At 36.7% G+C, this 15,480-nt stretch overlaps 3 protein-coding genes across 3 annotated transcripts; 1 reads left to right on the top strand and 2 right to left on the bottom strand.

The window, feature by feature from the left end:
* Positions 1 to 338: 338 nt before the first annotated feature.
* On the top strand, positions 339 to 2,425 carry LOC114754346 (uncharacterized). The gene is made up of 4 exons (XM_028943118.1): positions 339 to 1,115; positions 1,204 to 1,407; positions 1,571 to 1,982; positions 2,118 to 2,425. Exons 1-4 carry the CDS (start codon positions 339 to 341, stop codon positions 2,423 to 2,425), a joined length of 1,701 nt encoding a protein of 566 aa, XP_028798951.1.
* A 2,366-nt stretch (positions 2,426 to 4,791) lies between these two features.
* On the bottom strand, positions 4,792 to 5,139 carry LOC114754345 (uncharacterized). Its single transcript, XM_028943116.1, has one exon. It carries the CDS (start codon positions 5,137 to 5,139, stop codon positions 4,792 to 4,794), a length of 348 nt encoding a protein of 115 aa, XP_028798949.1.
* Positions 5,140 to 5,920: 781 nt separating this feature from the next.
* Positions 5,921 to 7,777, bottom strand: LOC114754344 (uncharacterized). The gene is made up of 3 exons (XM_028943115.1): positions 7,673 to 7,777; positions 6,827 to 7,198; positions 5,921 to 6,737 (listed from the first exon to the last, which is right to left on the bottom strand). The coding sequence occupies exons 2-3, from the start codon at positions 7,183 to 7,185 to the stop codon at positions 5,921 to 5,923; spliced, it is 1,176 nt and encodes a 391-aa protein (XP_028798948.1). The 5' UTR covers positions 7,186 to 7,198; positions 7,673 to 7,777.
* Between the last annotated feature and the right edge of the window lie 7,703 nt (positions 7,778 to 15,480).

Here is a 15,480-nt window from a genome sequence, read left to right as displayed (position 1 = left end):
GAATTAATTGGAAATGACCATATTCATAGTACTGACCTAACTGTTAGTCTGTAATGGGCATATTGGTAATGACAATAAATTAACTGGAAACGACCATATTCATACCAGCATCCTTACTGTCACTCTGTAATGGCCATATTGTAAATGACAATGAATTAATTGGAAATGACCATAACGAATCTGGAAAGAACTAGATGTGTAGTATATGTATTAAAATTATGATTTAATGATGGTACCTTGATGACTTTGCAGAACTATACGAGATGGTGTTGGAAGAAGGGGAAGGGTCCACAAGCAAAGGAGTCCACAGTGGGCTTGTGTTGTTCAGAAGGGAGTATATGGCAAAACGAGGTGAGAAGTGTAAAAACGCAAGAGAAGAAAAAATTGAAGTGGGGAAGGCATGGAGGGCCCTGAGTGAAGAAGAGAAAGATAGGTATAATGAGAGGGCAAGGAAAACGAAGCCACAGAAAGGTGAGAAGAAGAAGTATGATGTTCCCTTGTACACCCGGTGCTCATTGCCCGGATTTCTATCATTGGCTGAATATGTGAAGAAGAACAGGCGGTTGAGGCAGAAAGTTCAGAGGATGGGATTTGGGAACTTGCTTAATGTGAATGTGAAGCAACTTCCACGTGATCTACTTGTGTCATTGTTGAGATGCTATGACCCACCAACGCATTTTTTGACCATTAGAGGGCAAGGGCAGGCAATTGAGGCAAAAGATGCGCATGAGTTTCTAGGTGTACCTGACAGTGGGGAGGAAGTGAAATCTGATGTTAGTGAGGATGACCCGGAATACAAGAGGTTGAAGGACACTTATTGGAAGGTTCCATTTACCCAGATACTGAAGAGGATATTATCTGGGGAAGAAAGCGACAATTTTGAGTTCCTATTTATGCTTTATACAGTTGGAGCTTTTCTATGTCCTGGGTCAAGCACAACTGTACATATACGTTTGTTGAAAGTGATGCGTCACACGATGAATGGGTTTGGGAAATATGATTGGTCAACGTACATAATCAAGAACCTGTGGAAGGAAATGGGAGACTTTGTGAAGATGACAAAGAAGAAGAAGAAAGGAACCTGCAATGTTGGAGGGTGTCTTTATTTGCTGCTGGTAAGTCAATATTTTTCTTATGGTTCACTATATTTTTGTCTTTTGTTATTGTTGCAGAAGTGTGACCTATCTTTATTTGGTTTTGCAGCTGTATTTTGTTGAGCGTTTCCCGCTGGGATTGTCTGTTGACCGGGGTTCAACAAGCGCCATTGAATATTGGACCGAGGAGAAGATAAAGGAGAGGGTGGAGAAAGAGAGAGGCAGCAGCATGGGAATATTGCATGGAAGCAGTGGCAGCGAGGTATACTCAGCAGGACATGAGGACAGTCCAATTTTGCAGTCTTTAGATCCGGTATGTGGGAACTTAGAAAATATACGTGACCTGAGTTTAAGTCAGTCTATTAGCAAGGTTGATACTTGAGATGACAAGACTTTATTTAGAAATGACCAGTGAGATACTGGCATTTGATAACAGTGAACAATTTTTTTGATATCTTCATTTACTGTGTATGCAGGCATTGAAGGAGTTGAGGGCTCGTTTTGTGAAGAAGCTTGAAGAAAGCCAGAGGACGTTAATGAAGGCTCTTGATGATGAGCTACTCAAACTGCAGATTGGATTGAACGCCAAAGTTAAGGGGATGGGGAATGAGAATGCCACTGCTAAAGAAGGGGTTGAAACAGTTGGTGATGCAGCTGGTAACGATGCTGAAGAAGCTGATGATGTTGACCGAGTGGTGGAGGAGATTGCAAGAGAGGTTGCAGCGGGAAGTGCAGATGAGGAACTTGATGAGGATGAAACCAGCAAAGGAGATGATGAGAAGGATGAGGATGAGGATGAAGAACAACATGACCTTCATGACAGGGAAGTCAGTGATGATTACATGGTTGAGGAGGTGGAAGAAGAGGGTGACCGTGATGGTCATGGAGGTGATGACGACGACGATGAGGATGAGGAGGAAGATGACCATGATGACAGGGAAGGAGGTCATGTGGTTGATGAGGAGGAAGATGACCATGATGACATGGAAGTCAGTCATGATTATGTGGTTGAGGAGGCCGAAGATGATGATAAGGAGGTTCGGGATTCAGATGATGAGGGTGAGGAAGCTACACATGTACTGACAATGACCCCTACCAATGTTCCTTTGCTGTTGGATCGAGAATGGGTGAGCAATGACAGTGGGGAGGAAGGAGGGCCTGAAAAATCGATTGACCTTAGGAGGTCAACAAGGGCAAAGAGTTCCACAATTAAATCTCCGTGGATAGAATTCAAGGCAGCTCCGAGGACGAAGAGGCCAAAGGAGGAAAGGGACATCTTTTTCACTTTAATATCCCGTAGACCCAAGGGAGAGGAAGAGGGGAATATGTAAGTATATCCGTAGCTAGTGTTTTGTTTTTAAATGACACAGTGTGCCCTGACAATGACAGCAATAGAATTGAAAATGACAATAACATACATGGGAATGACAAGTATTGATGTCCCCAACACCATACTTTCTGTCACTGACATCTGACAATGTTTGCAGGACTGTCATCAAAATGTTTGATGAAGATATAGACCGACAACAGCTGTTTTCCCTGGGTGGAGTGAACAGAGTAAATAACAGGGTATTTTAGAATGCTCTGTCCCTGCACCCACGATTATGTTTGATAATGTTTGGTGAGATTATTGTACCAGAATGACGTTTTCACTTGTGTTCTGTAGGTGCTTAATTTGGTGTGCAAGGCAGTGATGGAGGACATGAAGGCAGAGTTGGGGCCAGGGAAGAGGCACATTTTCGATGTTGATTTCATGGTGAGGTTGCATAATTCCAAATGCAAATACCAATGACAGCAATTGAATTGGAAATGACTTGTTCTCTGTTAATGGATTAACAATTTCATGTCATGCAGAACATGATGGCACATGATCCAACCTGGAAAGCCCAAAAATATAAGAAGCTCTTTCTTCCTGAGTTCCTTGGCTACAACTTAGCTGAATGTGATTTCATAATTGGTCCTGCTCTTGTTGGCCAACACTGGTTTTGCGTTGCCATTCAGCCTAGCACATTGGATTTCCACGTAATAGACTCCATGAGGAACCATTTCGGAACCAAGGACAGAAAGCAGAAGAAGAAGGTTGTCATCAAAGACCCAGTGGAAATGGCTGTGGATGACTGTGTAAGAAAAAACTCATTATCTTTACCCTAGTTTTTGAACTTGGAAAATCATTAAACTTTCTATGTTGGTCCTGAATGTTGTTGCAGAGGATGAGGCTCAATATTATACTGGACTTGGTCAAGCCAGGATTGGTTGGGAAAAAGCCAATGTCTCCCATGATATTTGCAGAAGTTCCCCAGCAGAATAACCTGTCAGTTTTGTCAAATTCGATTTCTGTGGGGTAAATGCACATGTCAGATGTGTTAACTAACTGTGCTGATATTGTTGCGTCCACAGGAGGGATTGTGGGGTGCACTGCATGATGTGGCTGAGAAGATGGGAACCTGGTGTGACCCTTACCTACACAGAGGAAGAAGTTGCTGGCTTTCGTCGTGACCTGACATGGTGGTTGGTCAATCATGAACAGAATGAAAAACGTGACGAGGCATTGGCCCTTATTCGACGACCACAACCAACCAAGAGCACAAAGTCCAAGAAAAGGCGTCGGTCTTAGGTGTCTCGATGTTAGGGTCATAATTCACTTGTCCTCTGTTAGATTGCTGTATGTAATGTGCATTGTAGGCTGACCAAAAATTTACTGTGTATTGTTATGGTTAACAGAGATTGGTGTCCATAAATGTATGATAGTTGAGAACCATGATGCCAATTTATTCCCCAGTGACATGAATGAATCTGGTTTTAACCACACAAAAACAGATGATGACAACAACCCCATTGGACATGTGCTATTGGTTTTCATTTTTTGTTCAGGTCACTAAATTTTACTTCAATATATCCTGTTGGTATCCAACAGAAAATGATACCAAGTGAAGCGAATATGACAGCGATAATGATAAGGATAACCTGGTCTGATTTTACAACATCAGTTCAACACGGCTGTCAGCTTATGCTGATAGCATCACTGCCAATGACCAGAACAAATTTAAAAATGACACCAAGTGAAGCGAATATGACAGCGATAATGATAAGGATCACCTGGTCTGATTTTACAACATCAGTTCAACACGGCTGTCAGCTTATGCTGATAGCATCACTGCCAATGACCAGAACAAATTTAAAAATGACACCAGTGAAGCGAATATGACAGCGATAATGATAAGGATCACCTGGTCTGATTTTACAACATCAGTTCAACACGGCTGTCAGCTTATGCTGATAGCATCACTGCCAATGACCAGAACAAATTTAAAAATGACACCATGTGAAGCGAATATGACAGCGATAATGACAAGGATCACCTGGTCTGATTTTACAACATCAGTTCAACACGGCTGTCAGCTTATGCTGATAGCATCACTGCCAATGACCAGAACAAATTTAAAAATGACAACAAGTAATGCGCCATTAACAAAAGCTAACATCCCCATAACAGTAACTTCCTTTCATGTATTCAACAAGTGGACATTAAGATACTAGCCACACTTAATGCTCCGTTATCACTGAAATTTCTATCAGCTTACAAAAAAATGTCTCCACCTAGCTCCTAACTACAACCCCAGTCCCAAAAAAGTTGACAAGGGCGGAGCATACAACTATGTACACCAAAAAATGACCCATCCCCACTGTACTCGAAACTTCATGATGGGTTAGGATTTCTGCAATTCCTCCTTGTGTGTCCAGGCTGGTGGCATCTTCCACAGTGGTATATCCGTTTGTTCTGGAACTGTGATTCATCCCTGTTTACTTTTGGCCTTCCTGGTGGTCGGGATGTCATGGGAGGTAGCAAGAAAACTTGCTCACTGACATTTTCTATTCTATAGTAGTCATTTGGGTGAGGCATGTCTGTTGTTACCACAGGAATCATACTGCGAGCATAGATCTTTTCTTGTGATGACTTTTTATAGCAATTATCAATATAATCATAAACATTGCCGTGCACAATCTTGATGGCAGCACAAGCATGGGAACAAGGGATCCCCGTCATTTGCCAAGATCTGCAACTGCATTGGTGTAGTCCAAGATCAACCCGATGGTCTCCACGTGATGTTGTCACCTTCACTCTTCCCCCACCATAATTTTCAGCATACATATGGTCAGACCCACCACCTTACTCTCTATATTTGGACCAACGCAATTCTTCCATTTGGTCATACCCACATAGGAGGCATGCAGCTTTCTTGCAACTTTATCTCGGTGCTCATAGATCAATTGGGGTACAGTATGCTTTCTCTCATTCACCATCCATGCATTGAATGATTCTGCTATATTAGTTGTAATATTGTCCCATCTTTTATATGGGAACCTACTTTTAGCCCACCTATCTACATCCCCATGATGAATAAGCCAATCAAATAGCCTTGGAGAAAAGGATCTCATGTCATCCATTGCTGCCTCAAATTTCTCATCCGTCCTTGCGTATGCAATTTTATCCAATAAATATAGTGCATCCTCCTTTGATCGGCCATTTGTCCTTGTTTGCCCCTTATTCATTTTCATAACTTCTGAACTAAAATTCTCCTTGATGTGTCTATAACAAAAGGCATGCCTTTGACCCCCAAAGATTGATGCCACTCCTCCGATGATAGCATTGTGTCGATCTGATACAATCGTTACTTCCACAGAACCCAGGATTTTTTTTATCATATAGAAAAACCACGTCCAGTCATCTAGTGTTTCTCCCTTCACAATTGCAATTGCAAATGGCAGCAGCTCGTTATCTGCATCATAAGCTGAAGCTGACAACATTGTCCCCTTGTATGGTCCGCTTAAGTGAGTTCCATCAACATACATAATATGCCTCGCGCCACCCAAGAAACCCTCAATGCATGCCCGTAGGCAATGAAAACACGCTCAAACCGGTTCCCAATAGCAGTCCATTCAGCCACTGATTTTTCATCTGTTTCCTTTATCCTTTCGCATAGCCATGGTATGAGCATGTATGATTGTTCAGGCCTGCCATATATGTCTTCCAGTGACTTCTCTCTTGCTCTATAAGCCTGTTTATATGTTAGATCAATCCCATACTCTCGTTTCAACCTCTTCCTTATCTCAGAAGTGCGCTTGTCTGCATGATCCCTCATCTCATCAATTATTATTGATGAGTTCAAACTAGCTCTTCCACTATGCATCACGTCCAAGCTATCTTGGGCAGAATGAACATGCCGGTTTATAAATGTCGTCACTCGTAGCACATCACAACTCTTCCCCACATGATTTGCACATAGCTTCCATGGACAACCCTCAACTTTACACCTTATCGACATGAATTCCTTGCTATTCCTCATATACTTGGCCACAAACTTGTTTGCAAGTGCAAACTTGTATACAGACACCCGAAATACATCTGCACTAGGAAAACGTTGGCCCACTCCTGTTAAAAGTCCCCTCCATTCCGCATGAACCATCTCACTACCATCCGTATCTTCAGCTCCGATAGATTTATCCACATTAGGGGGCCCACTTATTTCATCATTGTCACATTCACGAGCATTTTCTTCACTGAGCCAGCCATAATCACAACACAAACTAATGGGAGACGCATCCAGTTCCGTTTGCTGTGACATGCCCATGAATCTCTCTGTTCTGCATTCATAATGACAAGACTCGTTAACACAAATGACAAGAAGAAATTCATAAATGACAACAAATAGTTAGGACAAACTTCCACTTACATTTCTACATTGTCCCTTGGTTGGGGACCCACTTGTCTTTTTTCGGCCACATACACATGACCGCTGTTCCCATTGTATTGAAAGAGGTTATACATTTCAGCATTGTCATGAAGGTCAATCAATGTCTTCTCATCAAAGGCCACTGTGTACTTAATGTCATAATTTCTTCCATCGCCACCAATCCACTCAGATATCATTAGCCTCAATTCATCAAGTGTCAGCCCATCCTTAATGCTTCTTAACCTCACGCCACCTCCATTATATCTCACTTCACCTTCACCATTTGTCACAAATTTCCCCCCCACATGAAAATAACAGAACAGCTCCTTCCCACAAGATGACCCAGCTTCGAAATTCATTTATCTTCATTACCTGCACTGATAACATAACAGAAGTCGAATGATTATATGACTTAATACCATCATCATCAACTTACACGACCAACTTAGGGTTTGACACATTCATGCTTATAATTTGCAACAAAACAATCATTTCTTTCCTGTCCACACTAATGCTTCATTTTCTCAGAATCAATCCACTCCATTATTCGAATCTCCCTCCAACATTGTCCATTTATCTGACACTAATCACTCTAACCCACTTGTGACGCCATCAAACCCCTCTCCCTCAGTGTTTTTCCTTCCCCGTGCATTCACCCTCTGATCACCGTCCTTCCCCCCACACTTTCTATATACCCACGCCGTCTCCATGCTTCGCCACCCTCTCCACCTCAAAACCATCCCCACATCGACGACATTGCCATCCAACGGGAAGAGGAAAATCAACCGGCGCATAAAGGAGAGGGACAAAAGACAGAGGCGAACAATATAGTCACTGGATACTAACCTCGCTTCCGTCGTTCAGTTGTTGCTTCGCGCGTTCATGCTCCCACGTTCGTGGTCCCTCCCAACTTTTTCCTCCAGCTCCCGCCACAACTTGCACACTTCCACCGGTCACTTTTTCGGTTTGCATATGAGGGGCTGTTTTCGTAATTGTGCAACATTTGCATAATCCCAAATCAGGCAACACTTCCCTATCTGGTAATACATTTGCTTAGCTTCCCATTTTGGCATTTTATTATTTCAGCCTTCTTTATTTGTCATTTTCCCAATATTCTAAAAAAATGTTTTCCAATTAAAATTTATCTTAAAATACTATTTCTTTGCTAATTTATCCTTCCTCATATTAAATCTGTAATTTTAAATAAAACTGTTTCAAAAAATTTAAGATTTTTCCTTTTATTTTATTTTTTTAATTTTGAAAAATAATTAGTTGTTTAATTTTTTTTTTATAATACTGCAACAGATAATTAAGTAATTTAGTTAAAGGAGAAAAAACCTTAATTGAAATTTTGATTAATTTTTTAAATAAATAATAATTGACAAAATATGTTTATAAATGTTAGTAATAACAACAATAACAAAGTCTTATCCTACTAAGTAGGGTCAGCTATATGAATTACATGACGCCAATGTGCTCTATCAACATCCAAATCCTTAAATATGTTGTTGATTAGAAGGTCTCAGGCAATGACCTTATTGATCATTCTTCTCGGTCTTTCTCGGCTCCTTTTTATAGGACTGCAGACTGTCTGATCTACCATTCTCACTAAGGCCTCCAATAGCTTTCTCTGCACATGCCCAAACAATTTCAAGCAATGTTCAACCATTTTCTCTTTGATAGACGCCACACCTATCTTGCTCTGATATTTTCATTTTAAATCTTATCTTTTTTTGTATGACTACACATCCATCTCAAACATTGTCATTTCTGCTACCCCAACTTTATGCTCTTGTTTTCTCTTTATTGTCTAACATTCACTACCATACAACATAGCTGGTCTTATAGCAGTCTGATAAAATTTTTCTTTAAGCTTCTCAGGTGCCTTCTTATCGCAAATAACTCCAATAGCCTTCCTCCACTTTAACAAACCAGCTTGTATTCTATCAGGAACGTCTCCATCAATTTCACCATTCTCATATGCAATGGATCCTAAATATTTAAATTTTGACATTTGAGGAATGATTTGATCTCCCATCTTCACCTCCAAATCACCATGGTTTTGTCTCCTCCCAAATTTGCAATGCATATTTTGTTTTGCTCCTACTTAAACCTTTTGACTCCAAGGTCCCTCTCCATAACATATAAATTTAAGTGATTTATATAATCTCTCAAATTTACATTATTTAAATCAAATGATGAAAAATTAATAAATTTTGTAACATATTAGAAAGCTTCAAAAAATATGCGACAAAAAAATCAAGTTTAAATAATTGTGATGAAAAATTAAAATTATAAAATTTTATAATATAATCAAAATTAATAAATTTTATAACATATTGGAAAGTTTGAAAACATATGTATTAAAATTATATTTCGCTGTATAAAAACTTATTTTTTAAAATATAAATCACTAAACAATTCTTATGTTAAGGAGAGGTATTTATGTCAAAATAAAAGTTTACAAACCAAACGGTTGGATGGATAAAAGTTAAACTTCAAATGCAAAAGAGCAAGTTTGTACAGTGTATTACTCTAGTCATTAATAAAAGAGCTAGTTGGGAGTTGGATTTAATCCTAAATATAAGAGATCAATTTATTTTGTCTCCTATATTTATCTATAATTGATTCTCTAAAGTATCCCATTGATTTTAACAAGGGAATTTCAATTCAAGAGTAGTTATGACTAAAACCATGCTTTAGGAAAATCAACTCATATTTATTAAAACTAACTAACTTAATTAACTAATATTTTTAATCTAGTCAAATTAATTAAATAGTTTTTAATTAACTAAATATTTTTTACATATTAAAGACCAAAGGTAGTACAAAGGGAGTTTATATAATTTAGGTAAAATAAAGAGCCAATTAATATATTTTACTCTTACAATACACATGACATCATATGTATTTGTCTTCTTGACTTTGAAAATGTATCTTTATTGTAAATTAACAATAAGTATTTAAAAAGTTATTGGTTACAAAAGAAAATGCTATAGACTAAATTAGGATATATATATATTTATAATTTTAAGGTAATATCAAAATCATGCAATATTTTTGTGATTTCCCTCTGTCGAGTTATGACTTTTTTTTGTTGCTTTAGATCAGGTTAATAGTTTTGTCGCTTCTCCAACATCTCTAAATTGTATACTCTTTATGTTCTCTTCAAACACGACTCTAATTTATCAATTGTTCAGTATATTCTTCTCTTAAGTTTTTGCTTGCAAGCTTTTAATATGCAAGTATGACATTTCTCTCAAATTATACTATTAGAACAAAAGTTCGGTTTCATCCCACAATTTGGAAAATCGAAGGCTTTGAAAGGTTAGTGTTTCAATCAGCAACCTTCCCACAGTTTTATAACTTCACTTATACATAGATGTTTCTTAACCTATCCAAAGATTTGGCAATTAAACCTCAATGTCATCATTTGATCTATATAGCTACCCTATCTAGTTGGATAAAACTTTGCTACTGTTGTTATTATATACAGATGTTTTTATTTTTTAGAAATTAATTCCTTAGTGCCCCTTTAATTAGAATGTTGCCACTGATAGCTTACTTTTCAGTAGCAACTTTAGAAAGATGCCCTTAAAAGTTTTCCTTTTATTTGCTATATTTTAGAGGCCTCTAGTAAAGGTCTTTTTTTTTTTTTGGCCGAAAGACTCTTAGCAACAATAAATCTGGAAGACAGGTTTTAGCTGGCAACTAGAAATTTCACCCCTGCGATGCACGGATTAGCATCTTTGATTATATTTAAAATTTTAATAAATTGCATTATCTAAGATAGCTTAAAATTTACTTCTAATAGGAATATATTTTTTATTCATTTTAATGAAATTTGAATCAGAGATGTGAAATTTATGGAAAATAGATGAAAATTTGAAATTAATTATTTGTTTCTCCATTTAAGCCTCTTATTTATATACTATTTAATTATAATACTCCCCATTTAATTTAATATATTCAGATTTCAATTAAGGTATTATTCAAATTCAAAGTATATTATTAATTTCTTCATTGGAATCTTTATTTGAAATTGCATTTATTTATAATGTTTCCTATTTAATTCAATATATTCAAATTTCAATCACGATGTTATTTAAATCTCGTTCGTTGAATATATTCGGATCCTATAATCATATACCTAATCCATTTTCAAACGAATAGGGTATTACAAGTTTTTAGGAATCTAATTGATTGATGATGATTGATAATTGATTGATTGACTAACTGACTTCTATAGAGTCATTTTATTGAAAATCTTCAGTGAAAGTTGATTTTCTTTCCTTTTTAGTGAAAATTGGTGCTATTATATAATATATAATATATAAGATGTTGGAATATGGCTAATATGATTTCCAATGAAAGACAAATATACGTGAAAAAAACAAGACCAACATATATTCTCACCTTTTTAAATTTTTGTGGATATTTAGAAGTTGTAGCTATGACAAAGAAATTGCTTTTTCTGTCTTTTTTCCTTTCCCCTCGTTGACTTGAAGGAGAACAAACAATAAAGAGCACAATGATATGATATACAACCTGTCAAACAAAAACATATTTAAAATATTTTAGTATTGACGAAAGAATATGTACAAAATATATAGCAATATTGGGTACAAGAGTGATTATACTATTAATTGGAAATAAAATATTAAATATATAAGTGTTTATAAAAAAAAATATAATTTTTATACAATCACTACGAGAATAATTTAGTAGTCAAAATAATCTCTCACACACACACTACTATTCTCATTTCTTTTCTTTTTTACCAGCGCTACTATTCTCATTTCAAATATCGGAGGAGGCTGAAGAATTTATGTTTTTTCTGAAGATCTACGATGTATTTAAGTGAGTCAAGCTGAATAAAACGTAAAGTATTAAGATTTTGAGGTAAAATGCTGCTTCAAGTTCACTTACGCATTTTCTTGTTGTTAGGATCAAAAGGATGGATTATCAGGCTCTCCAAACCCAACCAGTTAATTTCAGTGACATCTTTACATCTATTATCTCTCTTTTGAAATTTAGAAAGCCTAAAAATTCCAATGATAGAAGTGAAATTAGTGAGAGCACATTTCATGCTCATCTTTGATCAGCATGAAGTGTTCATCATTAATTTGATTATATGTTCAACTTGATTTGATTAAAATATAAAATAATGTTCTATTAATATTCGAGAGTCGAGACCAATAGTTAATTCTCGGATTATTTTTCCTTTCTTTATTTAGTTGTAATTCTTCAATGTGTTGTAAATTTGTAAGCATGAAAAGAATCACACCAAGTAAAGCATTCTAATACTATATTGCTAATTAAAAAAAGGGAGAATCCTTGGGATACTCCCGCCCCCCTGCCAATAGAATACTTGGGATACTTTGAAACATAAAAGGAAAAGGTAACTTGAACATATGAGATTATATGCTCAAATTAATAATTTAATTAATTTGATTATATGTTCAATTTGATTTGATTATACGTATTCTGGAACATAAAATAATCATTGTAGAATTAATATAAGGAGGAATAAAACGAAAAATTTTGAGAAAATTTGATCATTCTTATATATAGTTCAAAAAACTTTTCTTAATACGCCAAATTTAGAACGTCGTATTTACGTCTGACCGTTAAAAAAAAAAGGTCAATCTCATAATTATTGCAAGATTGATAACTCTCTCTCTTTTTAATATATTTAGAGAATATTTTGAGTGATTTTTGAAAAGTAAAAAAAAAATCAGAAGATTTGATTTTAAGCATTATTTGGGAGATTTATTATAAATATCTTAGTTGAAATAAATAAAAATAATTAATATTAGGTTTAAGATTTAGTTGATTTTATCTTATCTTATTTCAATTTTTTATAGTTTAGTTCCTTTCCTTTTATTTTATCTTCCTTTTCATTTTAGCTTTTCTTTTTATTTGTTTTATTTTCTTCTCCTTCTTCCATAATATAAGGAGGAATAAAACGAAAAAATTTTGAGAAAATTTGATCATTCTTATATATAGTTCAAAAAAATTTTCTTAATACGCCAAATTTAGAACGTCATATTTACGTCTGACCGTTAAAAAAAAAGGTCAATCTCATAATTATTGCAAGATTAACAACTCTCTATTTTTAATATATTTAGAGAATATTTTGAGTGATTTTTGAAAAGTCAAAAAAAATCAGAAGATTTGATTTTAAGCATTATTTGGGAGATTTATTATAAATATCTTAGTTGAAATAAATAAAAATAATTAATATTAGGTTTAAGATTTAGTTGATTTTATCTTATCTTATTTTAATTTTTTATAGTTTAGTTCCTTTCCTTTTATTTTATCTTCCTTTTCATTTTAGCTTTTCTTTTTATTTGTTTTACTTTCTTCTCCTTCTTCCAGCAAGCATCAATGCACCGTTTAGGAAATTCTTGAAGGATCATGAGGAGCACGTGCTGATTGTGGAGATGGGGACGACACCGCTTGAGAGCAACGAGCTGAAAGGTCTTGAAGGAGGACTCATCAACCTAGACTCATCAACCTAGGCCCCGTTTCGCAGATAAGTGGAAATTCCCATAAAAAGCTGAGACAAAACTCTTCTTCTATTCTATAAATTATTATTAAAAAACTATTTATAAACTGTTCTAAACGGATTCTTAGTGGATTCGGCGGGGTAGGAAGGGAGGCCGCACTGTTCTGGGAGCTGGTTCTGGTTCGAAAGGAAGGAAGGCCGCCGGAACTGTGGGGGTGATCTTCTTCTTCGCTGGACCTGAGGAGAAATGCCGACCGGCTCTGCGGACAGGACGGCACTGGTTCTGAGTCAATGGGGATAGAGGAGGAGAGGCGATAGAGCACTGTTCAGTTTTTGGATTTCTTACGCCAATCAAAAGCAAGGAAGTAGAGATGCTGTTGAACTAGTTCTGGGAGGAGAGGAGAATCATTGTGATCGTCTTCTTCATTAGAGTTAGGAGTCGACTGGTTTTGAGCAGAGGAGCTGTGATAGGGGCTTCGAACAGTGTTTTGCTTCCAATCTTTCTTTCTTTTCATGATTTTCAATCTGGAATAATTGTTGCTGAGATGATTATGTTTAAAATCATGTGTAGGTAATTTTTTTTACAGCCTAGAGAAAGAATTGAGCTTTGTTTTCACCGAATTGAGGATGTTAGTGTTAAATTTGGTTACTTAATCTTGTTCTTCATTGTCCATTTGATGACTGGCCACCATTAATTGTGAAATTGAGAATTAAAGTTTTTCTTGACAAAGGAGATTTTAATTAAGCTCTTAGATTAAGTAATATGAGATTGGATGATAATCTAATTTATGATTAAGATAGAAATATACCTAATTGCTTCGTATAATTGTTGATAAGTGAGATCAAATTGTTCAGCCTCTTAAGTCTTAGGTAATTGTGTGAGAGATTAATTAATTAATTTAAGAGAGTTATAAGTGGACCGACAAGCACTTACATCTAATTATACTCTAGATTAACAAAATTGACATTACAACTAATCAATTTAGTGAAACAAGATTTAAGAAGCTAGTAATGGATTGGTGACTCTAGGTTGTTCTTTTTAATATTTGCTCTAGTTAATTTGAAAAAGCTTTGTATGGGAAAATTAATTTGGCAGTCCTTGTAATTTTATTCAATTTTGAATCAAGTCCTTATAGTTTTTTTTCTTTTTATTCCCTCCTCGTTGTTTACTCAGTTATCTGCTTTGGTCCTTCTGTTATAGATGCCGTTAGTTTGGGTTGACTAGGGGCTAACATAGCGCTAAATAATATCTGACCAAGCATACCATCTTCCTCACCCACGCCACCTCCTCCCTGAACTTCTCTCTCTTCCTTCCCCACAAAGCTCGTGTTGCAGAATGATGTTGCTACTTAGGCTATCATAGCTCGTCCATTCATGCTAAGCTAAAGGTACTACAGTGGTGGTCACTGTGTCAGGAGAATGACGATACTTTTTGGATTAGAGAAGAACGCAATGTCAGAACTTGTTCTGGGAGTTTGATTTCGTATCATCGTTACTTAAATCGCCAGAACATGTTGCCCAGAGACAATGGAGGAGCTTAAAAGAACTTCTATGGCTTCTTCTTCTAAGCTGAGAATTATTGGTGGAGTTGAAAGTGCACGCAGCCTCCACTAGGTGCGACCATGTTCTGTTTGTCTTACCGCCGGCACCGATCTAGTCAAGCGTTAATATATCCCAAAAGAGCAGAAACTTCTCCTTCCCCGACCCCACGCCGTCCGGTCATTGGATCTGCAAAAGGAACGTTTGTGAAATCTCCACGTCACCGTAAGAGCTGTAGCCATTTCGCGAGAGCCAGCCGAGCACCATGATCTAAGTGAAGCTGGCTTACTCTCGTTGGCTCAAGCTCTGTTACTCCCGTCGCCATGGGAGGTGGTAACAATTAGGGAGGAGGAGGATACCATTACATATGCGAGGAGGAATTACTGAATCTGAAACACAAAGCAAAGCTTCTACTAAAGACGATGATTGCGAATAAAGAAAGAGTACATTCTGGCCACAAAAAAAAAAAAAAAAAAGAATAAAGAAAGAATACATGAACTATAAGAGAGAGAGATCACGGTGTTGCTTTGAAGAGACTGTGTGGAGAAGGGAGAGAGAAGCTGGGGAAGGAGGTGGTGCCGGCGACGAAGATGATGTGCTTTGT

This window comes from Neltuma alba, unplaced genomic scaffold (assembly GCF_004799145.2).
Source record: "Neltuma alba isolate B1F8T4 unplaced genomic scaffold, ASM479914v2 tig00010132_pilon, whole genome shotgun sequence".
NCBI lineage: Eukaryota > Viridiplantae > Streptophyta > Magnoliopsida > Fabales > Fabaceae > Neltuma > Neltuma alba.
This window is presented reverse-complemented; position numbering and strand designations above follow the sequence as displayed.

What these genes read in the sequence shown, in the direction of transcription:
- LOC114754345 (XM_028943116.1), bottom strand. Translation starts at nt 5,139, where the DNA reads ATGACGGGGATCCCTTGTTCCCATGCTTGTGCTGCCATCAAGATTGTG.
- LOC114754346 (XM_028943118.1), top strand. Translation starts at nt 339, where the DNA reads ATGGCAAAACGAGGTGAGAAGTGTAAAAACGCAAGAGAAGAAAAAATT. An exon ending in GGTGTCTTTATTTGCTGCTG is followed by an intron (nt 1,116 to 1,203) that starts GTAAGTCAATAT and finishes TTGGTTTTGCAG; the next exon opens with CTGTATTTTGTTGAGCGTTT. An exon ending in TGACCGTGATGGTCATGGAG is followed by an intron (nt 1,983 to 2,117) that starts GTGATGACGACG and finishes AGGAGGCCGAAG; the next exon opens with ATGATGATAAGGAGGTTCGG.
- LOC114754344 (XM_028943115.1), bottom strand. Translation starts at nt 7,185, where the DNA reads ATGAATTTCGAAGCTGGGTCATCTTGTGGGAAGGAGCTGTTCTGTTAT. An exon ending in CCAAGGGACAATGTAGAAAT is followed by an intron (nt 6,738 to 6,826) that starts GTAAGTGGAAGT and finishes TTATGAATGCAG; the next exon opens with AACAGAGAGATTCATGGGCA.